Source organism: Balaenoptera musculus, chromosome 18 (genome assembly GCF_009873245.2).
Source record: "Balaenoptera musculus isolate JJ_BM4_2016_0621 chromosome 18, mBalMus1.pri.v3, whole genome shotgun sequence".
NCBI lineage: Eukaryota > Metazoa > Chordata > Mammalia > Artiodactyla > Balaenopteridae > Balaenoptera > Balaenoptera musculus.
Window position 1 is genome coordinate 4,964,753 of NC_045802.1, and position 24,316 is coordinate 4,989,068.

At 49.5% G+C, this 24,316-nt stretch overlaps 1 protein-coding gene and 1 long non-coding RNA gene across 2 annotated transcripts; both read left to right on the top strand.

The window, feature by feature from the left end:
* Positions 1–306: 306 nt before the first annotated feature.
* On the top strand, positions 307–2,777 carry RASL11A (RAS like family 11 member A). Its single transcript, XM_036831635.1, has 4 exons — positions 307–512; positions 883–939; positions 1,038–1,117; positions 2,053–2,777. The coding sequence occupies exons 1-4, from the start codon at positions 389–391 to the stop codon at positions 2,518–2,520; spliced, it is 729 nt and encodes a 242-aa protein (XP_036687530.1). The 5' UTR covers positions 307–388; the 3' UTR covers positions 2,521–2,777.
* Positions 2,778–4,396: 1,619 nt separating this feature from the next.
* LOC118884452 lies at positions 4,397–10,934 on the top strand. The gene is made up of 3 exons (XR_005017292.1): positions 4,397–4,590; positions 9,229–9,352; positions 10,640–10,934. It is a non-coding gene; the product is annotated as an uncharacterized LOC118884452 (long non-coding RNA).
* Positions 10,935–24,316: the final 13,382 nt, after the last annotated feature.

Below are 24,316 nucleotides of genomic sequence, written 5' to 3' on the forward strand. Positions count from 1 at the left end.
AAACATCCGACCGATTGCATTTTTCCTTTCTTTCGTCCCCCAGCTGATAATTCTGATCTCTGGTCTAGTGACCCGGTCTCGCTTCTGCAGGATGGAGGGGGCCGCCAGGGCTACGCAGGCACAGCGGAGGCCAGATCTCCAGGGCCCGGAGGCCGGAGCAGCGTAGGCCCCCGTCACAAAGCGGGCGCGCGCGCCGCGGTGACGGTGCCCTGGGCTCTCCGGCTCCGCCCCCTCCGCGCCGCTGCGGGAAGGGGCGGGAAGAGGAGGAGCCGGAGGCGGCCGCGGGGCCCCCAGCGCGCCCAGCCCTTTAAAAGCCGCCGGCCCGGCCCGCCGCGCCGGCGGCTGAGGTCCCCGCGCACCGGTGTCCCCGCGCTCGACCGCGCGCTCCATGCGGGCGCCCACCATGTCCGGACACTTTCTGCTCGCGCCCATCCCCGAGTCCTCCTCCGACTACCTCCTGCCCAGGGACATCAAACTGGCCGTGCTGGGCGCCGGCCGCGTGGGCAAGAGCGGTGAGCGCCCCGGGGAAAACGGGGGCTCCCGGCGGAGGGGAGGGCGCAGGGGGGCCCGGACGCTTCCAGGCCGCTGCCGGCCTCCCCCCGCCAGCCTGCTTTCCCGCCGCTTCCCCGGACCTTGCACTCCTGGGCCCTCGCCGGCGGGCACCTGTTGGAGAATGGGTGCCGGTGCGGCGCGTAGCGCACCCCGGGCCGCACCCGCCCCAAAACCCGCGGAGGCCGCGGCCGCACGCTTGGCGCTGCGGGGCCTGAGGATGAAGGCAGCATCCGCGGTACTGCGGCCCGTCACGCCCCCATTTCCCCGAGACGGTCCCGGTTTGACCGTCTCGTCCTAGCCCTTCGGCTGATTTGCCTCTTTCCTTTTCAGCAATGATTGTGCGCTTCCTGACCAAGAGGTTCATTGGCGATTATGAGCCGAACACAGGTTAGGTTCGTTTCGTTCTGTTGAGGCTGCGTGCTCTGATTTTCTTTTTCCTGAGGAGAGTGTGAGAATTTAAAACTCAACTCTCCTTCTTTCTCCAGGCAAGTTGTACTCGCGGCTCGTGTGCGTGGAGGGAGACCAGCTCTCCCTGCAGATCCAGGACACTCCCGGGGGCCTCCAGGTAAGGACTGCAAGAGCAGGCGGCTCCTCCGCTCCCAGAGGCCCGAGCCCGGTGTCTCAGCGCGCCTGTTACGCGTTCAGACGGAGGGATGTGCCGTCCCCGGGTGGGGCCAGTCGTCGGGGTGTTAGAAACCGTCCACGATGGGGGGCGGGGAGGGTGGGTGGTTATAGAGGCCGCCTTCCCCCGTCTGCCACCTCGGAAAGGGGAAGAGATGCTTAACTTCTCTTCGCAGCCCTGGCCGGGGCATCGCTGGTTACACGGGTCTCACCACTTCTGTCAGAAGCAGCTCAGCCTTGGAACCCGGAACAAAACTGTGGGGGTGGGATTCTGGGGAGGGTCTTCTCCCCTAGCGAGGACCGCCGAAGTGCTCCTGTTTCTCGCTGTTCCTCGCAGTAATTCCAATCAGATAACCCCATGGCAAGCAGTCAGGAATGTAACTTGATTAACAAGTTACTAATTGCTCTCCCTTCTAGGGAGGAAAGGTCTTGTGGAAGAACAGAAAGAAGGAATTTGTTTCTGTAACATTCTCAAGAAGGACATGCTAAAAATATACTTATGGGTTGGGGAATAGATATTTATCTTGGCTTATTTTCAAAGTTCTGTTTATTCTGAGTTAGTTCCCTAAAAATTGCGCCATCCTGAGTTGAAGTTCTCATTGAAGTCATCACAGACTGGTTCAATCACAGGCTACCTGCCAAGCAAGGGGGTTAAAAGTAATGTGTCGGTAACAGCTAATAAAATAGCCCAGGCAGGGAGCTTGCCTGAGATTTGGCTCTTTCCATATCAAAAGCCTCCTTCTGCAGAAGCTGGGTAGACTCTGAAACTATATTTAGTGATTTCTTTTTCAAACGTTTTTTTCAAGGGTGGCTTTGATGTTCTTTCCAGTTTCTCCCACCGAGGGCGTCCTTGATCCGGGCTCACTTTGCTCTTTTCAGGTCCAAGACAGCCTCAGCCAGGCGGTCGACTCCCTGTCCAAGTGTGTGCAGTGGGCAGAGGGCTTCCTGCTGGTCTATTCCATCACGGACTATGACAGCTACCTGTCCATCCGCCCCCTGTACCAGCACATCCGGAAGGTCCACCCCGACTCTAAAGCCCCCGTCATCATCGTGGGCAACAAGGGGGACCTTCTGCACGCCCGACAGGTGCAGACCCGTGACGGCATCCAACTGGCCAACGAGCTGGGCAGCCTGTTCCTGGAAATTTCCACCAGTGAAAACTACGAAGATGTCTGTGATGTGTTTCAGCATCTCTGCAAAGAAGTGAGCAAGCTGCACAGCCTCGGTGGGGAGAGGAGAAGAGCCTCCATCATCCCCCGGCCGCGTTCTCCCAACATGCAGGACCTGAAGAGGCGCTTCAAGCAGGCTCTCTCCTCCAAGGCCAAGGCCCCCTCCGCCCTGGGGTAGACCCATCTCCACTGGACGGACTCTTCCCCTTTTTATCACTCATTCATGCAGCTGAGAAGACTGGGGGGTCACCCTTTTTAATCACACATTCAGAGTTTATTTTTGTACAAACTGTTGGTTTTCAAGTGTATGTGTATTTCTGAAAATTCAAACGGTGATTGCCTAGAAGTTGGATAGAGTTGTTTTTTTTTAATAAAAGATTTTTTAAAAACTGTAACTCCTAGCCACTTTTCCATTAAAGGCAAATGGCAACATTGCTCCTTGTTTTTAAATGTCTTTTTATAGAAATCATACTTGCACCAGAGCCCAGAACTGCTCCAAGCTTACCCCCAGTCTGAACTCTGATTGGTGGCTTCTGCAGGGAGGGGTTGATGCAGAGGGAATCTGGTGTGGGAGAAAGGACAGTCTGCAGAGGAGGAAAGGGATTTGAGTAACTGCAGGATGTCTTTAATTAGGGCACTTTGTCCCAGGCATGAAACTGACACCATGTGATTTTCAGCGGAAGGGGTTCATTGTGCACAGATGCTAAAAAATTATGACATGAATAACATTATTATTTATTGGTGCAAATGGGAGTTTATCCTCTCCACCAGTATTTAAAAAAACAACCCCCCTTCCAGCATTCCCATCGTCAGTAAGTGCACCCTCCCTGGAGTTGCCCGAAAATTCTCCATCCCTCTCTGTCTCCTTTACCCTAACCAATGGCGCACCCGGTCTGTCAATTCTCTCTCCTATTTTTCTCTAAAACATCACTTTGCCTTAATCCAGGCTTTTACAGCGCTTGCCTGGATGGGCAAGCAAGCGTGTGGACGAGGCTCTGGTTTCTTGGCTCTAAATCTTTCGTCACACCAGGACAACCTTACTAAAACCAACCCTGATCATCTTATTTCCATGACTGAAAAAACTCAGCTAGTTTCCCCTTATCTGCTGGATAAAATATAAATGAGGCATGGAATCAAGATTATTTGTCACCTCTCCACACTCATCATCCCCTCCTTCCAAAACACATGCGCGTGCATGCACACACACATATACAAACACACACAGCTGACAATCCATTCCAACAGAACGCTCTGACTTTCTCACTCTTTACCAGGTACTTTCATGCCTCCCTGCCTTGGCACAAACTACTCCCTTGAATATTTTGTCCTATTCTCCACCTAAAAGATCTTTCAAGTCCCAAGTCACATGCTACATTCAACTCCTGGGGTGCCTTCTCTGAGTCTTCCTCTATTCCTGTAGCATTTGTGTTATAACCCAACCTTTTCATGAGGCTATTTGTCACGCCCATTGGAAGGAGCACTGCTTGAGGGCAGTCGTTGCATTTTATGACTTTGTATTCCAAGCTTCTAGCCCAGTGCTTGCACATAGACTGGTAGGTTTTCAGTAAATACTTGATGAATAAATGAGTGACTACATTGTTTTTGGTGCCAAGGACAACCATGGCAGATTACAATGAAACAACTTGCCACTTCTGCAGAACGAGGGCAGGAGGTGTTCTCAGTAGTTCAAGGTTCTTTATTAGCAGTGACAGGAAGTGACACGTGCAGCTTCTGGCCACTGCAGACCATTACCCTTGACTGTGTCCAGACCTGTGATGTTAACACCACCCTTCCCTATAGTTGGGGGGTGTCTAGGCAAAATGCCATAAAGGATTAATAATATTAGATAATTCACATCTAAAAGTGTATCCAAATAAGAAAAAAAGTATATTTTGGATTCCATTATCTTTTTTTGTTGTTTCGGGGGGATTGCTTTGGATTCCATTATGTTTTAAAACGTGCCTAATTCTCCTTGTTCTTTGCATACTCTCAGCACAAAAGGAGTTCTTCCGATCATCAGCCATTCCTGCTTCCTACCACCCATCTTAACACTGAGGCGTGGACATGAGAGCAACGGGCCCTCCTAACTGCTGCCATGCCCATAGCGTGCCCAGGTGGCACCGGTGCCGGGGCTCTTCTGCCCTCAAGGAGCTGAGATCAAACATCCCATGAGGAAAAGGTCAATCATAATGTAAAAGCTAAAGAACAGCACAGGAGACGTCCCAAGGCAGCCAGGGTCCTGTTCCACGTGAGCGAGCTTGGGGACAGGAAGAGCCCTTGCGCTTGCCAGGATCCAGCACAGTGTGGACCAGTGGGGTCAAAAGATGAGTCATGGGGCAGTTCCAGAGGGAGGAGCAGCCTCAGGGGCTCGGGCAGAAAGTGGTTCTCCTGTCCTCAGCATCACAGAAAATTGACTTCCAGGGCCACAGAGCTTCCTCTCTTCTCTGGTCCCCAGATCTGGCCCTGCACAGCCCCTGGCCTCTGGGTCTCGTGGGGACCTCAGTGTCTCTCCTGATGGCAGCGGGGTCTCTTGAGGGTCAGGTGCTTGGAGAATGCCTGTAAGGCTCCTGAGATAGCAGCACTGGACATAGAAGAGGGGAGACTGGAGCTATCAGGAGACGGTTATGGGGGGAACGTTGTCAGATTTCTGCGTCGGGAAGTGGATCTGAGGATTTGGGCTTGACTGGGCCCCGAGGAAGCCCTTAGAGAGGAAGCTGGGCCCTGAGCCAGGTTCTTCCCTCCGGAACCGGGAGGACAGAGCCTTCAGAGCCCTGGGTGTCATTATATTGCTGACAGGGGCAGAACTCCTGAAACATTAGGCAGATCATTGAAAACTTAGGTGGCTGTGGACAGGACAGTCTATGCATTTTCATTTGGTAGGTTTGCCTTACCGCCGAGGTGTCATCATCAGGGTGAGGGTCGCCTCCATCCTCACAAGGGAGGAACTACAGCACCCTTGGTCTCTCTTCACCGCCCCCCCTCCCGCCCCCCCGGCCATCCTCACTCTGTCTTGAAATTCCTGAATCTCTCTCCATTGGCACCACCCATTCTCCTACTGGTCAGGGCTCGGCTTTAATTCTGCCCTCCGACTGCAGAATGATTTAATTCATGTGCCTATCAGTGAGGTTCTAGAAGAATGGACGGGATCCAAATGGCTCAACTGTACATCCTACAGTCATGCTGTACTTCACATGCGACCTATGAAAAGCAAACTTGAATGATGGAAAAATAAATCAATTAGAACAGAAGGAAATAAATTTGTTTTGCTCGTGTTGAGGTGAAGGGAAGTTCAGAAGTTTGTTAATATCCATTTAAAGAAATGGATTAAAATAAATAGCGTGGAAGGTGGCAGTGAACAAAAGAGCAAATAGGAAAGACCAGATGACTGTTTAGTCATGAATGTGGGACTCGAGTAGCTTTTTTCCCTTGTATGTGTTGCAACTTTAACTTCTCATTACGCAAAGTTACCAATTCAAATTTACAGTGGGAAGATATTTTGTGTGATTAATAATTTATTCTTACCATTTGATCTGTCTCCAAAAAGAGGAATATTTTGAAAGACTTTGTTAAAATTCGTCTCAAGCTACTTTGACACTCAATAAGAAAGATGTGATATAGGGGGAAAAAATCCCCAAACAATTGTCTTCCAAACACCATTAAGTTAGCCAGAGCTCAAGGAAGAGTGAACTGATGTAAGTGATGATTGGGTTGTGATAGCGGACATTCCGGCATAGAGCAGAAATGTGCTGAACCCGGATGAAATATTGTCATCCCTCATGTTTGGATGCCCTCGGGTACCTTCGTCCCAGTAGAAAATTAACTTTGTTAGGGCCAGACGTGTCCTCCTCCAATTCAGCTCCATAGGACCTGTGAGACTCTCCCATACATGACAGCACCCCCAAAAAGATATTCTGGGCGCCCTCTATCAAACTGTCAGAGGTGGCTCTTTTCCTCTTGGTGAATTGGAAAGAGAATGTTCTCCAGAGCATGGCTACTTGAACAAAATAGGTATCATCCCTTTTTAAAAAAATTTATTTTATTGAAGTCTAGTTGATTTACAATGTTGTGTTCATTTCTGCTGTCCAGCAAAGTGATTCAGTTATACATATATATACATTCTTTTTTTATATTCTTTTCCATTATGGTTTATCACAGGATATTGAATATAGTTCCCTGTGCTCTAGAGTACGACCTTGTTGTTTATCCATTCTCTACATAATAGTTTGCATCTGCTAATCCCCAAACTCCCAAGTATCATCACTTTCGATTTCCCTCATCTCTTTGTGCAGAGCACCTCTGAGATGACGCACATGATTTCAAACTACCTAAAGGTTATTGAGAACCTGCTTCAGGCAAGGCCCTGTGCTGAAGGGTGTGGTGTCTGGATGACATTCCTTCTCTGGGAACTCAATTCAGCAAAAGATCTGGGGGCCGCCTTGCGGGTGGGACTCTGGGGGGCTGAAAGGTGAAATAAGACGCTGACCCAGATGTGGCGGTGTTGACAAAATTAGCGGGGAGTGCAGATCACAGAGCTGAGCAGGAGCGGAGGCAAATACCCCAAAGGCCGTGGGAGGAAATGGCCTGCCTTCCTTCGCAAGTTGTAAAGCATGATTTCCTCTGAGCATCGTTTTATGTTCGTGAGGACTAATGCGTTACAGTTGTAAAACACTTACTGCCATTTCTTACCAGCGTTCTCCATTTCAATCAGAAGAACAGGGACTTCCCTGGCGGTCCAGTGTTTAAGACTCCGCACTTCCACGGCAGGGGGCACGGGTTCGATCCCTGGTTGGGGAACTAAGATCCTGCATGCCCGGCTGCGTGGCCAAAAAAAAAAAAAAGGAAGAACATTGTTAATGGCAAGGCTTACTTATATAAACAGATTTTGCCTGACAGATTTTGCCTGGAAACACTCACATGGATTTATTGGTTTTTTTTTTTGTTTTTAATTAATTAATTTATTTATTTTTGGCTGCGTTGGGTCTTCGTTGCTGCGCGGGCTTCTCATTGCGGTGGCTTCTCTTGTTGTGGAGCACGGGCTCTAGGCATGGGGCCTTCAGTAGTTGTGGCACGTGGGCTCAGTAGTTGTGGCACACGGGCTTAGTTGCTCTGCGGCATGTGGGATCTTCCCAGACCAGGGCTCGAACCCGTGTCCCCTGCATTGGCAGGTGGATTCTTAACCACTGCGCCACCAGGGAAGTCCACTCACATGGATTTGGATTTGTAACTCTGGAAAAGAAGATTCAGGAGCTCCTGCCAATGAACAGTTACTAACCAGCTTTATGACGGCGGTACAAATAGGTTCCAGGGTGGGATCAGATTCACATTTCGCTTTGTTGTTGATTCCGTGTGACCTTGTGCAAAGTGAAATGTAAGTTTCCTAATCTTAAAATGGAGGTAATACTACCCATCAAGCAGAATTGTTGGCAGACCTTGACACATACGAGGTACTCAGTTAGTTGTAATTGTCTTATTATCATTGTTTTTATAAATGTACACTAGCACATTATGAAGCTGCTTCAGGAAAATAAAACGTGCTTCTTGAGCTTGCTTGTATATGCTAAAAGGAATAGTACTTGCTTTAAAAGATGTGATTTTTTTTCCCATTTCACATCTGGGAAAAAGAAGGTTTGCAAGAGAACGGTTATTCCTTCAGTAATAATACCAATAATCAATAACAATTATTGATCCTTTACCATGTGCTGACACCTTAATTTTCTCCATAACCCTTTGGGTACAATTATTATCACACCCATCTTTCAGATGAGGAAACTGAGCCTCAGAGAGGTCACACAATGGCCTAAGGTCACATAAGCCAGGAAACTAGGAGGCCTGGCTCGAGGAAGAAGAAAGAATTCCCTTCTGTTCAGGGCTGCCTCCCTGGCCAGGCCTTCAGGCCCACTAACAGCTATGGGGGGATCCCAGGGGTTCTGTTGCTACGTATTTGAGCCCTGGAGGAGAAGTCTGCTTTACGAGGAGCTCCTGGAGAGGCACTGAGGCTGCTGTCTCCTGTTTCAAAGCTTTGAGCAAGGTCCCAGTCCGGACTCCACCCCAGGCTTCCTGTTTACCCAGGGAAGTCAGACCTGAATGGGGGAAGGAGGGGAGCGGGGTGCCACAGTTGGCCTGGTGCTGCAGCTGGTGAGGCTGGTGCTTCATCCAGGTCTCCTCAGTACCACCTGGTGGGGCTGTCCTTCTCTCCGAGGGCTCTCTCCTTGAGCCGCCACTCTGAAGGCCGTTGTGGGGGTGGGGCAGTGGGCAGGGGATGGGGTGATGGGCCTTATCAACATCTGTGGGCCCCAGGGATGCATTCTCTCCTCGCACTGTTCTCTGAATAGCACTTGGAGGAGCCGCCTCCTGGCAGCCCCGGTGATGCATGTGTTTTCTTTTCTCCTGGAGGTGGAGGTGAGCACCTTGCAGGGGAGGAGGGGGCCGTGGTGAAGGTCACCTTCCAGGGGGCTGTGGGAGTGAACGGCTTACCGCAGAGCGGGAATATGCCAGGAGCAGAAATTCACAGCGCACCCTGGGGGCAAAAAGAGCCTCCCCACCCCAACTCAGCACTGGGGAGGGGGGCCTGGGGGAGAAGAGAGAGGAAACAGGTTCAGGGTTTAAAAAGAAAGGCCAATGAATTTCTCCAGATGGAGAAAATAGGAGGCTGCTGCCCCAGTGTTTGAGGGGCCGTTGGTGGGATCTGTGTGCTGGTTACATCTTTGTAACATAGAATAAAACTGACAACAACAACATAGTAATAAAACTGACAGCAACAACAATTAGCTACTATAATTACTGAATATGCGCTGTTGTTCCGTGTATTACAGTGCCTTAGCGTTCTCTAGAAAAATAGAACCAACAAGGTAAAGATAATAATAATGATTATTATTATTATTACCAGGAATTGGCTCACGTGATAGTGAAGGCTGAGAAGTTCCAAGATCTGCCATCAGCAGATTGGAGACCCGGGAGAGCCGATGGTGTGGGTCTGATCTGAAAACTGCAGTCTCAACATCCAAGAGCAAGTATGTCAGCTTGAGCCCAAGAGGCAGGAAAAGATGGACGTCCCAGCTCGAGGCAGTGAGGCCTCTCACTCAAGGAAGGGTCAGCCTTTCTAGTCTGTTCAGGCCTTCGACTGATTGGATGAGACCCACCCACATTAGGGAGGGCAATCTACTTTACTCAGTTTACTGAATCACATGTTAATCTCACGTAGAAACACCCTCCCAGACACATCCAGAATAATGTTTGGATACCCCATGGCACAGTCAAGTTGACACATAAACTTAACCACAACGTACAGTAAGTCTTAGGCGCACTTGCTCGTTTAATCCCCCCAATGATTCTATGAAGTAGCTCATTATTATCATCACCATTCGACAGATAAGGATAATGAGGCTCAGAGAGGTTCATTAACTTTCTTATAGCCTCTCAGCGGGTAAAGCGGCACAGTTGAGAGTTAAGTCCAAGTCTTTCTGATTTGAAAACCACTGTACTGTCTTGCTTCCCATGCCAATCATCCCACTGTGTGCACCCTCAGGAAGCTGCTACCATTCTCCTAATGAAGCATCTGACCTTGAATATTGCATGGTGTATCCATCCAGGCTTTCATTTACAAGCAATAGAAAAGGCTGGCTGATTTAGTTAAAAAAAAAAGGGGGGGGAGGTTTATTAAAAGGCTTTTGAGTTAACTCAGTCACTGGGTGAGCTAGAGCACCAGCTGCGGCTGCACAGCTACAAGGGAGGCCAAGAAAGTAAACAGCTGGCATTTTCAGCATCTGCAGTGGTAGGTGGTCCCTGCCTCCTACCCAGACCTGTAAGGCAAAGGCTCACTCCAGACTTGGGAAGGGGGTTCTCACACCGAGCAGTGGCAAAGGCAGGCCACGGCAAACCCTGGGGATCCTTAAATACGAAACCCTAAGAATCAGTACATATCTGACATGGGGGAAACCGGAGCTCTAAGACAGTCAGTAAACACCCAAATTCTGTTAGTAAAGAGAGTTAGTGTTATGGGTTGAATGTGTTCCTTCAAAAAATGTCAGGGACTTCCCTGGTGGTCCAGTGGTTAAGACTCCACGCTTCCACTGCAGTGGGCGCGGGTTCGATCCCTGGTCAGGGAACTAAGATCCCGCATGACACGCAGCATGGCCAAACAAAAAAAAAAAAAGAAAAAGAAAAAAGATATATTGGACTCCTGAGCCCCAGAACCTCAGAATGTGACCTTATTTGGAAACAGGGTCTTTACCGAGATAATCCAGTTAAGATGAGGTCACTAGGGCACGCCCTAATCCAATAGAACTGTGTCCTTACAGAAAGGGGAAATCTGGACCCGGACGGACATGCACAGCAGGAAGGCGATGTGAAGAGAGGAGAAAGCCACGAGAAGAAGGCAGAGGCTGGGGTGATGGGCCCACAAGCCAAGGAACTCCAGACGCTGGAGAGAGGACTGGAACAGATTCCTGCCTAGAATCTTCAGAGGCTGTTTGGCCTGGCCATCAACTTGATGTCACAGTCTACCCTCCGGGACAGGGAGACAATCCACTTCTGTTGTGTAAGCCCCCTGGTTGTAGTGAGTTAGTAAATAGCTGAGCCCACATTCAAGCTGAATGTCTCTGCACCCAGAGCTGGGGCCCTACCCCCTACACACCTTGCTCCCAGGCACGGCAGAGCGGAAGGAACTATGACTCTGTATTCCATTCTTTTTTTTTATATATAAATTTATTCATTTTATTTATTTATTTTTGGCTGCATTGGGTCTTTGTTGCTGTGTGTGGGCTTTCTCCAGTTGCAGTGAGCGGGGGCGACTCTTCATTCTGGTGCGTGGGCTTCTCATTGCGGCGGCTTCTCTTGTTGCCAGTCACGAGCTCTAGGCACGCGGGCTTCAGTAGTTGTGGCACATGGGCTCAGTAGTTGTGGCTCGCAGGCTCTAGAGCACAGGTTCAGTAGTTGTGGCGCATGGGCTTAGTTGCTCCGCGGCATGTGGGATCTTCCCGGACCAGGGCTTGAACTCATGTCCCCTGCAATGGCAGGTGGATTCTTAACTACAGCGCCACCAGGGAAGTGCTTGTATTCAATTCTTGAATTAGGATATGGGTTTAGCAGACGTGAAAGCCTTGAATGACAGCTGTCAAAGCCCATCCTTACTGAACATGGAATGTCTCTGATGAGAAAAGCTGCCCTCAAAAATAGAATGGCCTTGGACACAAAGAGATACCTGTGCCGTTGTCCAAAGAGAAGGCTGTGTGTTCCTACCCCCTGAGCCCGCTAATGTAGCATCTCTATTAAATCACACGAGCACACAAGTGATGCCCCAAGTGACCCACGCCCCCCGGCAGAGGAGACTTAGTAAATCAATGGCTCAGATCACGAGGATCTCTGTGGAAAGCGCTGTCACTGACGTGGGGAATGACTGTCTTAATCCCTGCTTTCTCTTGCACGTGTCTGTACTGATGCTGTGACATCTCCTCCAGTGCAACCAGATCACCTCCAAAGAGACCACCTGCCTGCTAGTGAGACCCCTAGCTGACCACACAGATCATGTTGTGGAAGAGGGGGGCGTGTGAGCTTGTGAGAGCCGGTCACCAGGGGTAGAGTGTTGGAGGAGGTCGCCAAGAAGATGTGACCTCTGGTTTGCCCCGACAGCTGGACTCGGGCAGCTTGAGGTCCTTCACCCTGTCCCCTGTCCTCAGAATGTGCCCTCAGCTTGCCCTCCCCGCCCCCCAGGAGCTGCCCCAGGATGCAGCCTTGAGACAGTGACGTGGTGTTGAGACCATCTGGACTGTGTATGTGACTGAGCCCAGTTAAGGCCTCTGGATAAACTTTTAAGATTCCAGAGGGCGGGGTGGAGATCGACTCATCTTGCAGCCGCCCAAGACAAGCCACGTAAGTCAGTCCCCTTGCTTATTGAACTTGCTACCTGCCAATCTGCGGTGGTCTGCCTCTTCTGATTTCACCTGGGAAGCTCCGAGGAGTTTTGTGAACCAGCAGTGCAGAGGTATCTCATCATGATTTTGACCAGGGTCTAGTTAGTATCCAGTCATGTTCTTTTTTTTTTTAATTTATTTTTATTCATACATGTAATACAAAAAGATGTTCTCATTACAAAACTTCAACCGGTACAGATATAACTAAAGTTCCTCTTGATCACTATTCCCAATCCCAGGCCCTTCTCAGAGTGTGGTGGATGGCATTCGAGACCTGTTTACGGAGTTTCATTTCCCCTTTTCTCACCCAGTTACTGTCTTCTTCAGGAAAAGGAAGTATTAGATTTATCTAAGTTATAACAGTGGAGTTTTTAGAGTCAGAAACCTTATTTATTTATTTTTATCATTTCTGTTTTTTTATTTATTATTTTTTTACATTAATTTTTATTGGAGTATAGTTGCTTTACAACTGTGTTAGTTTCTACTGTACAGCAAAGTGAATCAGCTATACGTATACATACAACCCCTCTTTTTTGGATTTCCTTCCCATTTAGGTCACCACAGAGCACCGGGTAGAGTCCAGTCACGTTCTTTATGGCATGTTTTCCCTCTGGCAGAAGATCCAGTCACATAATGTTATTCAACTATCATGTCTTGTCCGTCTCCTTTAATCCAGCTCTAATATTTTTAGATTCTTCCATCCAAAGCCCAGCATTTATTGGCAAAGGAACTTTTAGAAAATAATATACTTCAAGTAGCATTTCAAATTCTCAACACAACCTACCTGAACAGCTTCGCTGGATCTTTCTGAGGAGGTGGTGCCTCATCATTACTTTGGCACAAAGCAGAGCACTCTTTTTTCTCAATTTCATGCTCCAGAAGGTAAAAAAAAAATGAACACTTCACAAGATTCCCTTTACTGTTTCTTGGGTGCACTGAAAACACTGAGTCCCGTGAACAAGCAAGAAGGAGGCGCCTGACTGACAGTTTTAGACAGAAAGGCCCTGGTCGCTTGAATGATCCAGCTGCATTGAACGGTTAGGACTTAGGACAGTTAGAACCCCATCGGTCCTCACAACTCCCCATGGAGGCGACAGTTCCGCAGCCATAGTCCCCTCTCTTCATCGTCCCCATCCCCAGTGCACTTTAGGAAGCCAACATGCTCACTTGTGATTCTGTTTTAGGAGCACTTGGGGGTGGGACGCGGGGTCTTTTGCCATAGACACTCACTTGGGTCTCAGAGGCCCATCACGGGCCCCAGGGTCAGCTTCTCTTGGCTCCCAGCCATCCCAGCTTTGAGAAGAAGTATCTGTGTGAGTAATAATACTCATCCGGTGAATGGTTTACAAGTAAAGTCATTCAAGTGGTTACAGATTTAGATGCTCAAAAATAAGCAGTCACATCACTTTTCTCACACTGACATGCAAATCTGAACACCCACTAGAATGACGGTAAGGATCCAGGGCTACAGAACATTCCAAGTGGAGGAACACTTGTGCTAACTCTCATCAAAGCAGCCTGTCAGGGTCACTGTTTCCTCCCTCCCTCCATCCTTTCCCGGAAGGAAGGATGCTATGCCTTCCTCCGGTCCTTCTGCGTCCTCCTTGATCTCTGCAGGCTGACTTCAAGCCTGTTGGAGGTGAGGGGCAGGTGGCGAGGTGGGGTCCTCCCCCGTCAGGCATGGTCGAGTCTTACCTACCTATCTAGACTGGCAGCCCGAGTTTCCTGGACACGATCCTCTCTCGATTCCTAGAAGACCTTATCTACTCATCGACCCTAAACATGGTCGGTCTGTCCTGTTTCCTGGCCCGCATTCGTGTGTTCCTTGCACCTGGAACTCCTGCCCATCAAGCTCTTAGCCTGTCTGCAAGAGCAAACGCAAATGTCACTTCCTCCATGGAGCCTCCTCTGACATCTTCACGCCTCCACCCTGGGCGCCGAGCGCATAGTAGGTGCTTGATGGATACTGTTAAGTGAGTGAGTAAATGAAGGAAAGAATGAACTGTTCATTGCCTCTGTTGCTCTTAGTGACACTGCTTAGAGTCACAGAATATTACAGCACAAGTGGGCTGGGGGGACATCCAGGTCACAGGACAGCTGATGGTTGTCAGAGATCAGATTAAGTTAATTTGAATTTTACGTGTTCTTATTCTGTTTGTGCTGGGAGGAGGTATATGGATATGGCTTCACGAGACCACTTGGTCCTGATGAGGATGCGATCTTGCTGATGCTGAGTTTATTCGGGAACCGGAAGTCTGATGTTTGTAAATAGTCCTTTAAATGGAAGCATTAAGGGTGAAGGTTGTTTGTTACGTTCTTCCCGAAGACTGTTGAGAGCCCAAGTGTCACATGATTGTGGCAGAGGCAAAACCGAGCTTCTCAGATCCTGTGAGACCCTACCCTGCGTGGTCCATGTCACAGGAGCCGGGCCACCTCCTGCCTCCACCTCCCCCCCCTACACTTCTCGGGTGGTTGAATGTTCTCTGCCATCCATGGATCTCGGATGAGGCTTGGCTGAGGTCTTGGTTGGCTTGTTCCATCCCTCCCATGTTGACCCCGGGTCGGGAGATGAAGGGAGCAGGAGCCTCAAGACTGACGGGGCTGGGCTCCTGGGTCATCGACCCGCCGCCCACACGGTAGATCCCTAGAAGCAAAGGAATTTTGTATTGGTAATTGCCCTTTGCTTTGGCGTAGCTTTCTGGAGCCTTTGCACATTTTTCACGGATGCTATCTCATTCAGCCATCAAAGGAGCCCTGTGAATTAGGCAGTGAAGCTGTTACTTCCACTTTTAGGAGGAAACTGAGGCTCAGAGAGACTACGTGCTTTGCCTACATAACTTGGATGTGGTAGCACGGGGACAGGAGCCTTGTTTTACTCACTGCTCCTGCGCTCTCTCTCCTCCACATGCTAGCTTGTGCAAACGTTAAGAGCTTCGTGCCATCAGCTGTCCCGTCACCAGCATTCAGTTGGCTTATCTGGTGATATAATATGATGACAATAGGGCTTCCCTGGTGGCGCAGTGGTTGAGAGGCTGCCTGCCAATGCAGGGGACACGAGTTCGAGCCCTGGTCTGGGAGGATCCCACATGCCGTGGAGCAGCTGGGCCCGTGAGCCACAATTACTGAGCCTGCGCGCCTGGAGCCTGTGCTCCGCAACAAGAGAGGCCGCGATAGTGAGAGGCCCGCGCACCGCGATGAAGAGTGGTCCCCACTTGCCGCAACTAGAGAAAGCCCTCGCACAGAAACGAAGACCCAGCACAGCCATAAATAAATAAATGAAAATAAATAAATAATTAAAAAAAAATAGTATAGCATATGCAGTATATTTATATGTATATATATATGCTGTATAGAACTAGGCACGGTTTTCAGTAACGCTTTATGTGCACTGTTACCAACCCTTTCAAGTCAGGTCCCGGCAAGGGTCCCCCTGCTTGGTGTCACTTGTGCCAATAGAACAAGACTGACTTTAGGGCAGAAGCAAAGGAAAACTTTGTTCTTTGATTAAAGAACAGGGAGTTGCGAGCCCCACTCTAGAGCACACGCTCTCCCCGCTCTCCCCGCTCTCCCCTAACGGCGATGGGCGGGGCTGCTTTATAGGGTCTGGCAGCGGGGAAGGGGGCGGGGTTCTTCTCGGGCGCAGGCGCAGCTGTGCCGCTCCCGCTCCAGAGCCCTTGCAGCCTCTCTGCACACGGCCCGCCGCCGCCATCTTGGATTGTGTGTCACGTGAGGTGTCTGCGCGCAGCCCGGAGCTGAGCCGTCGGTGTAGCCATTACGCATCGGGAACTCTGGACTGCAGGGCCGGTGCGAGGCCTCTGCACGTGGCCCACCTGTGAGGCAGTGACGCTAGACTCAGCACAGAGGAAAAGAAGAAAAAAGGTTAGACTTTATTTTGTTACCCAGATTCTGTCTCTATTTCTCCGGAATTGTGAACGGGCTTTGCCGGTGACATTAACACCTCACACCCTTCTGAGGTAAATCCTGTGCTCATCACCCCCACTTTACAGATGAGAAGACTGAGGCACAGGTTAGTTCAGTAGCTTGCCCCGGTTTGCCTGGCTGCTAAGAGGCCGGCTCGGAGTTCAGGCCTAGGCTGTCGGGCTGCAGACCGGACTGTCTTAGCCGCGAAGCCGCGCCGGCCCTCGTGAGCCGTGTCTGTGGTGGGAGCACGCAGGCTGGGAGGCCGGCTGCTTGCCGCCCTGCCCGCTTGTGGGAGGGGAGAGCGCGGGGGCCCCGGGGAAGCAGCAAGGGCTCCGTGTCCGGACTCGGGCGCTGGCCGGAGCTCCTGGGCTGCCGGCCTTCCCGCCGGCATCGGGCTCCTGGGTCCCTCGTCCCCAGCACAGTGGACGCGGTGGCCCGAGCTGCCAGCTTCCTCTGGCTCCCTGGAAGTCTGGCCCTGGGCTGAGGACAGACTCTTCCGATGCTGCTGGAAGGCCCAGCTGACGAGGACGGTGATTCAGGCCGATTTCCTCGAGGTTCAGAACAGGCCAAGTGCCTCTTAACGTTCCGCCCGCTCCTTCTTTTTGTGTGTCAGACACTGTCGGTGCGTTGAAGAGGTTTTGTCAAGCTCGCGGGAACAGGTGCCGATGGTTCTCTGATGTCCTCCGCACAGATTGGCCCTCACCGGAGGGGACAGGTCTCCGTGTGGCTGGGGACCTGCAGTGTGAAAAGCAGCTTGGATGTAGAGTTAAGCAGGCACGTTCCATGCTGTGCGTCCTCGCCAGCCGTGGACCCCGGGCAGTAGCGTTCCTGGACCACTGGTTGTGGGGATGGTGACCAGGTACAAGCTGCTGGAGGTACAGGATGGAAGAGGGCACAGGTTCCTGCCTTGATCCAACCCAGCACAGCCCCCCACAGAGGGCTTCCTCCGTGAGGCCCCCGGAGTCTTCCCTTGGCTTTTAGATGCGTTGGGAGGTGTGAACGTTGAAACTGAGAGGCCTGCAGGGTGTATGAGCTGATATACTGGGGCACTTGGATGCACCTTTTGAAGCTTGGGAAGAGATTTGGGAGTGAATGCGTTTGTCCATAATGAGGTGTGCATTGGGAGGACCAGAGGGAGGGTAACCGAGGATGGCTTCAGGGTCGGTGGCAGAGCTGGGGGAACCAGGGGTGGGTGAAGAGGAGCAGCCCATGGCAGGGCCGAGGAGGAACATCAGAGGCTTAGGGGGAGCCGGAGGAGTGCACTGTCCTGGAAGTCAAGGACGGCTAGAGTGCCAGGGCAGGCGGGGTGTCAACAGCAGCACCTGGCAGCCACAGTTCGGCTCTTCTTTAGCATCGGTTGTTTTTGTTTTGCTAGCTGACTTACTTCCTCCCCCTGTTTCTTTTGAAATCAAGTTGTATCAGGTTTCCCTTGGATACAAGGTGAAAGGTAAATCTCTCTCCTGGCTCTGAGTCTCTAGCCACTCCCCTGAAGCCAACCCTCTTTTACCCATTCCTTATGTATCGTTCCAGAGATATTATCTCCCGTTACTTTTTTTGAAAAGCAGAATTGTCAACAAATGCACCAGTTCACCTCCCTGATGCAATTGTGTTCAAGTCCCATGAACACACACACACAAAAACCCAAATTCTAGTTTTTTTGATTTTTGTATCATTCTCCACATACTCTTTTAAATATTGCAAGTTTTGTATTATTTTCAATGTAGAGTAGGGTTGGTAGTTTGAAGCAGTATGTTCCTTTCTCCACTGGGAACTGCCACCAGGCTCCTCTTCATGTTCTTGAGGACCACCCTAGTTTGTAGTCCCTTTGCAGAATGAGAAGATGGACACACGTGAAAACGAATGAACGACTGAGGTAGTAGCTGAGCCACTTCCTAATGTTCACAAGCATCATTCATTCGGATTCCTTTTCCAGGAGAGTCTCCTTTATATGATGGCAGGTTTCAACATTAAACAAAGTTGAAACACATGAACACTTTAACAGGCATGACTGCCATCTAAGAACACAGGGCATGGTTTTGCTGACCTCACATCACAGCAGGTGCTGGTTTCTGCCATTTGCACCTCAGGGACACCTCTTCCCAGGTCCACAAGCCAGCTTTGGGGTCTTACTCTCCCTCCCTCACTGGGACCCTTTACAGAACTTTCTGCATGGATGGATAGAGCCAGTATACCTGAGGTAGCAGAGTTTTCCAGTTTTTATTTTTTGGAATAGGTATATTTTCCTAAGGTTCAGAATTTTTTTTAAACTATAAAAAGGCATAAAGTGAAAATCTTCACTTCGTTCGGTCCCTTTTCACCTAGTTTGCATCCCCTCTACACCCAAAGGTAACTAACCCCTTGCACTACTTTCCAGTTATTTCAAATATGTTTCATTCAGACCAAGCTTGATTTGAGTCTTTTCCCCCTGGAGTATGGATTCATTTGACAATGTCAAGTAGTTTAGCAAGAAAAACACAGCTATTGAGGCTAAATTTTGACTTTGAATTCAAACCAAAGATCTTATTGTAAGCCCTGTGGGTAGTATTTTTTGTACAGTTATAGAATTGGGTTCTTCTTTTTACTCTGCTGGGTAAGCAGTTCCAAAATGTTCAAGTGTTAGCAATGTTCAAACAGCCTTTTGAACAAACTAAATTCACCCAAGGAATAGTCATACCTCTTGACTCAGTCCCTTGAGGACTTTGACCCAGTAGACAGTCTTCCCATTGGATTGCCAAGGGGCATTTAGTGGCCCATGTTAGGATTCAGTAAAGTGCATGAAACAAAATGTTGTGTACGGGCTCCCAGCTGGTTTGGGTCAGGGTGTCACTGTTCCAGTGCAAACTGACAAGACACACAGTGATACACGGGCAAAACATCTTCTTCAGCCCCAGATCAGTGCCTGTGGGAGGAGCACCTCAAGTAATTTAATTTTGGCTATTTAGTTTCACAAAGGAGGAATTTCAACAGTGCTAAAAGTGTCTGGGAAAAATAGCAGCAAAACATGTCACACAAAGGGAAGTATTACACAAAATGTACCCACGAACATAGCTGAAAATGAATTGTAATTGGCGCTGAGGTCCAGTGAAGGCTGTGGATTGCAGCAGAGTTGAAAACCATGTTGAAGGGCAGCAAAAGCAGCTGATGGACACCGAGGCATCAGCACAGCACAGAAGCAGGAACTCCAAAGCGTGTGAGTGTGTGTGTGTGTGCGCACGCACGTGTGTGCTCTCCTACCTCATCTGCCGCTGTCTCCCACTGCAGACAGCAGGGGTATGGACAGACCCCACCCTGGAGGCTGATGAGCTGAACCTATGCAGGCTGACCTGAGAGAGGATAAAGACAGAGAGAGCATCTTTTTTTTTTTTTTATAGATTTATTTATTTTATTTATTTATTTTTGGCTGCATTGGGTCTTCGTTGCTGCACACGGACTTTCTCTAGTTGTGGCGAGCGGGGGCTACTCTTCGTTGCAGTGCGCGGGCTTCTCACTGCGGTGGCTTCTCTTGTTGCGGAGCACAGACTCTAGGCGCATGGGCTTCAGTAGTTGTGGCACGTGGGCTCAGTAGTTGTGGCATGTGGGCTCAGTAGTTGTGGCATGCGGGCTCAGTAGTTGTGGTGCACGGGCTTAGCTGCTCCGTGGCATGTGGGATCTTCCTGGACCAGGGTTCGAACCCGTGTCCCCTGCGTTGGCAGGCAGGTTCTTAACCACTGCGCCACCAGGGAAGCCCGAAAATCAGTCATTTTTTGTCCTGGTTGTGATTTAGTGAAGCCCTTGCCCCAGGAGAGGTGAGCAGAACCTGCTGTTTCATCACGGGATTTTTGCGAAGTCCCCTCCCCACAAAACTCCCTCCCTATAAGTTTCTATTGACCTGGGATTCTGAGTTTATCTATTTCCTCCCTCCTCCCCCAGGCAGAGCTGGGGCAGCAGAAGACACAGCACACCAGGGGGAGGACCCAGCTGAGACGGTAGATAGAGGCTCAGTTGGCCTTGTTGACAGTCTTTCTTGAAGGGAAGCATGTCAGTTAGGAGTACTTTCGGCTACAGGTAATAGAAACTCCAAAATGACAGTGGCTTAAATAAAAAAGAAGTTTCCTCTCATATTAAAGAAATCCCCAAACTTGGAAGCAACCCAATATCTTCAAGTAGGTAAATGGATAAATAAACTGTGGTACATCCAGACAATGGAATGTTATTCAGCAATAAAAAGAAATGAGCTTTCAAACCACATAAAAAGGCACAGAGGAAACTCATACACATATTGCTAAGTGAAAGAAGCCAGTCTGAAAAGGCTCCATACTGTATGATACTAAGCATATGGCATTCTGGAAAAGGCAAAACTATGGAGACAGTAAAAAGATCAGTGGTTGTCATGGATACCAGGGGGTGGGGGAGGGAGGGATAAATAGGTAGAGCACAGGGAATTTTTAGGGTGGTGAAACCATTGTGTATGATGCTGTAATGATGGATACCTGTCATTATCATTTGTCAAAACTTATATACAACATAAAGAATGAATCCTGATGTAAACTGTGGACTTTAGTTAATAATAATGTTATCAGTATCAGTTCATTGATGGCGACAAATATACCACACCAATGCAAGATGTTAGCAGTAAAAGAAACCATTGGGGGTGTGGCTCTCTGAACTTTCCTCTCAGTTTTTCTGTAAATGTACAACTGTTCAAAAACAAAGTCTGTTAATTAAAAAAAAAAGTCCAGGGTAGGCTACGTTGGGCTGGAATGGTAGTTCCATGGCCGTCTGAGACCGAGGAACCTGTCATCTCTCTGCCCTTCTAGCTAGTGTGTAGCTCTCATCCTCAGGGTCCTCCTTGTGGTCCGGGATGACTGCTGGAGCACCAGCTATCTAAGTTACAGGCAGCAGGAAGCAGCATCCCAGATGACCTAGCTTTCATTTATTAATCTTCCCAGAGTCCTACCCAGTACTTGTATTTGTATCTCACTAGTCACATGGACACTCATAGCTAGAAGGGAAGCTGGGAAATGTAGTCTTTTCTCTGGGTGTCTTTGGCACCCCTCGTGATACTGTACTTCTGTCACTAAGGAAAAATAGAAGGGGTATTGGGTGGCAGCTAGCTGTCTCTACCTCAGGAAGGCACAACCTTTTTTTTTTTTTTTCCTGCACCTCGAAGCACATGGGATCTTAGTTCCCCAACCAGGGATCGAACCTATGCCCCCTGCAGTGGAAGCATGGAGTCCTAACCACTGGACCGCCGAGGAAGTCCCAGGAAGGCACAGCCACTCTTGGGAGCTTAGGGTTTGGCCTTTTAAAGAAGCCCTGTAGTTTCTCAGCAACCCTGCTTGGGGGACACTGCTGGGTCTTGCCCCAGCCTGGAGGAATTCCAGAAGGACTCTGTGACTGATGGGGAGGAGTGTGAGGACTGCTTGACTGGGAGGGGCTGGGAAGGAACACTGCCCACCCCTTGCCCCTTCCGAGGAAGGCTCACTGGGCTGCAGGCTGACATCACTTTTTCTGCTCTCATATTGGAGGGAGAAGCGTGATGGACCAAACGATGACTCGGGTAGTAACACGAGTGCAGTGGTGAAGCACTGGGCCTCCTCTTCTAGGGAAGGGAAGGCCTGCCTGTGTGCCAGGCGGGGTCTGGGGGCTAGGGCAGCAGGCCACGGCCCCTGTTTTCTGTGCAACGGGAAGCGGAGCAAACACACGAACTCCCAGTTCCTTAAGGCAGGCTGGGCATCCTCCCTAATGAATCACAAGCCCTCCCAGTAGAGCGGGAGCTGCTGGCAGCGCTGATGGGGCTTCTGGCTGACAATACTCGCTGTGATCTTCCGGGTGCGTCAGATGCCCTGCTAATCGCCTTAAATGACCGCGCAGCACCGGAGGGCAGAGCGGCAGGCGAGGCTGTGACGGGGAAGAGAGCAGGGCAGTCATCTGTGGAGACACTGGGTCAGAGCAGACCTGTGACGGGCGTGATGCATCTTTCCTCCAGCCTGTTAACGGGGCTAAAACCCCGTAACTGCCCACCGCGAGCTGCCAGTGTCGGAGCCGGGGTGGTCGCGGGGGACCCGCTGACACTCCAGCCACGTGTTGTGGGGCGGGGGTGGAGGGGGGTTTTCTCTGCTCCATCCTCCTCTGCTGACCAGACCCTGGGACCCGGAGCCCCGATAATTAAGGTCGAATGTCTTTTTCTCTTCGTGTGCGCAGAAAACACTTGGTTTTAAAACCATTATATAATACATCTGCTTAAATATAACATTACTTAACAGGATAGGGCCAGAGCCTCTTAGAAAATGGTTTTAGCTACAGTGCTGGATCTGAAAACTGTAGGAGAACAGAGGAAATTACTAAGTGGGCCAGTTTGTATTTATTAGTAGAGATTTGTGTTTGTGTATCAGATGAGACAAAGAAGTTTAAGGTAATTTGGTAGAAAAGTGTCCATTATAAAAACTCACTGTGGCGGCAGAGTGTTTCTTTTTCTTTATTCATTCAAAACATATCTCTGAATATTAGCTGTGTGTCAGGCATTGTGTGGGTTTGCCGACAGGGACGGGAAGATAAAAGGGAGTTGAGGGCTGGGGTCACCTGATCACCAATGACCCGTCCTTGCTGGTTACTGCTGAGATGGTCATCATTGTGGACAGCCTGGCCGGCCAGGCCTCTGGAGCGTCTGGCCAGGCTGGAGAGCGCACTTCCCGAAGATGGCCTGGCCTTTCCCCTCCGGGTCTGCACCCGGGCTCCCCTCTACCCTCTTCCAGCCCTGGAGACTCTAGCTCTGACCTAGGAATAAAGGAAAGCCCGATTTTCACCACTTCCCAACTTCTGCAAAAGATCTTTTGCACACCCCAAATCCTCTCCTCATTATAAAGATACAACATGCATGCTTCTGACGACGGCATTATGTCTGTCTATGGAATCCTCTAGAAGCCTTTAAGGGCCTGGGCTTCTGCAATACTAAGCCAAGAGACTTGTAGGAAGTCTCTGCCGTCTGTCCTGTTGCATCCCTCATGGGGCAGATGCCGTTGTTGGCTACCAAACACCCATTTCAACCTCCTTCTTGCAGGGCTTACAAGGGCGCTGCTGTGAGAGCACAAAATGGGAGGCCACTAAAGTGTTTTTTTAGATCATTTGTGCATTTCCAGTCATTTTGGCTGCAGTGTGATCACTGAGTCAGGATATTAACCAGAGCTGGGGCAAGCTTTGGCCCCTGCGGGGTCGTAGGTGAGTCAGAAAGATGTGTTCTATTCATTCATCAGGGGAAAACCAGGTTTAGGCAAAGAAAATACAGATGATTTTTGGAATTTATTATCCAAGTATTTGTGAGATTTTCGTTACAATTAGCTCTAAATCCTAAATAACTTTAAAAGACATATCAAAAGTATCAATGCTTGACAGGTTGATGACAAGATTATAATTGTTTTAAAAAGTGATTTTGGATAGAAAGGATGCTTCTCTTTTGTCTCCTGGTTAACAGTGCTTACTGAATCTCATGTGGCCATCGGGCATGGGTAACACGTTAGCTGACATTTATCTGGACTTAGTTAGCATTTAGTCAAAGGGCCAGCTTGGGGAAATGCCAGGGAAGTGAGTAGTAGATTCAAATCTCAAATCTATACACTGGTGGCCAGTGTTAGGCCCCCTCTCTGCATTTTCTTTCTCTGCTAACTTCAGGCATGTGGCTGTTCCTCTTTGGAGCTTACTGAGCCTGGGTCTGGTCCCTGAATGATGTTTGTCTTTCCAGAGGTAACGAAGACAGACACAGATGACAATGGGATGACTCTCAAAGAGGCACAAGTAGCATTACGCTTGAATTATTTAAAAGCCTTTTTTGTTGCTATTGGAATGCTTTTAAACATCCTGCAGAGAGAGAGAGAGAAAAAAAGAAGGGAAAGAAATTTAGAAACGAATGAGAACTGAATTGCATAGCAATAGTTCTAGCTGTCAGATCTGCCACTGCACCCAAGATCTTCCTTAACAAAATGATTTCCCTTTTTATCACTCCACGTTATCATTTTTTATCATTCATTGTTCATCTTAAACACAGGCTGGGCAGGAAGGTCTGCCTTTTCCCATTTATCACTCACAAAAAGCTGTAGTCTATAGTGTCTTTTTGTTTTGTTTTGTTTTTTTTTTATAGTGTCTTTTTGGAGGTTTACAAGAGGGTAACAC

What these genes read in the sequence shown, in the direction of transcription:
- RASL11A (XM_036831635.1), top strand. Translation starts at nt 389, where the DNA reads ATGCGGGCGCCCACCATGTCCGGACACTTTCTGCTCGCGCCCATCCCC. An exon ending in CGATTATGAGCCGAACACAG is followed by an intron (nt 940 to 1,037) that starts GTTAGGTTCGTT and finishes TTCTTTCTCCAG; the next exon opens with GCAAGTTGTACTCGCGGCTC. An exon ending in ACACTCCCGGGGGCCTCCAG is followed by an intron (nt 1,118 to 2,052) that starts GTAAGGACTGCA and finishes TGCTCTTTTCAG; the next exon opens with GTCCAAGACAGCCTCAGCCA.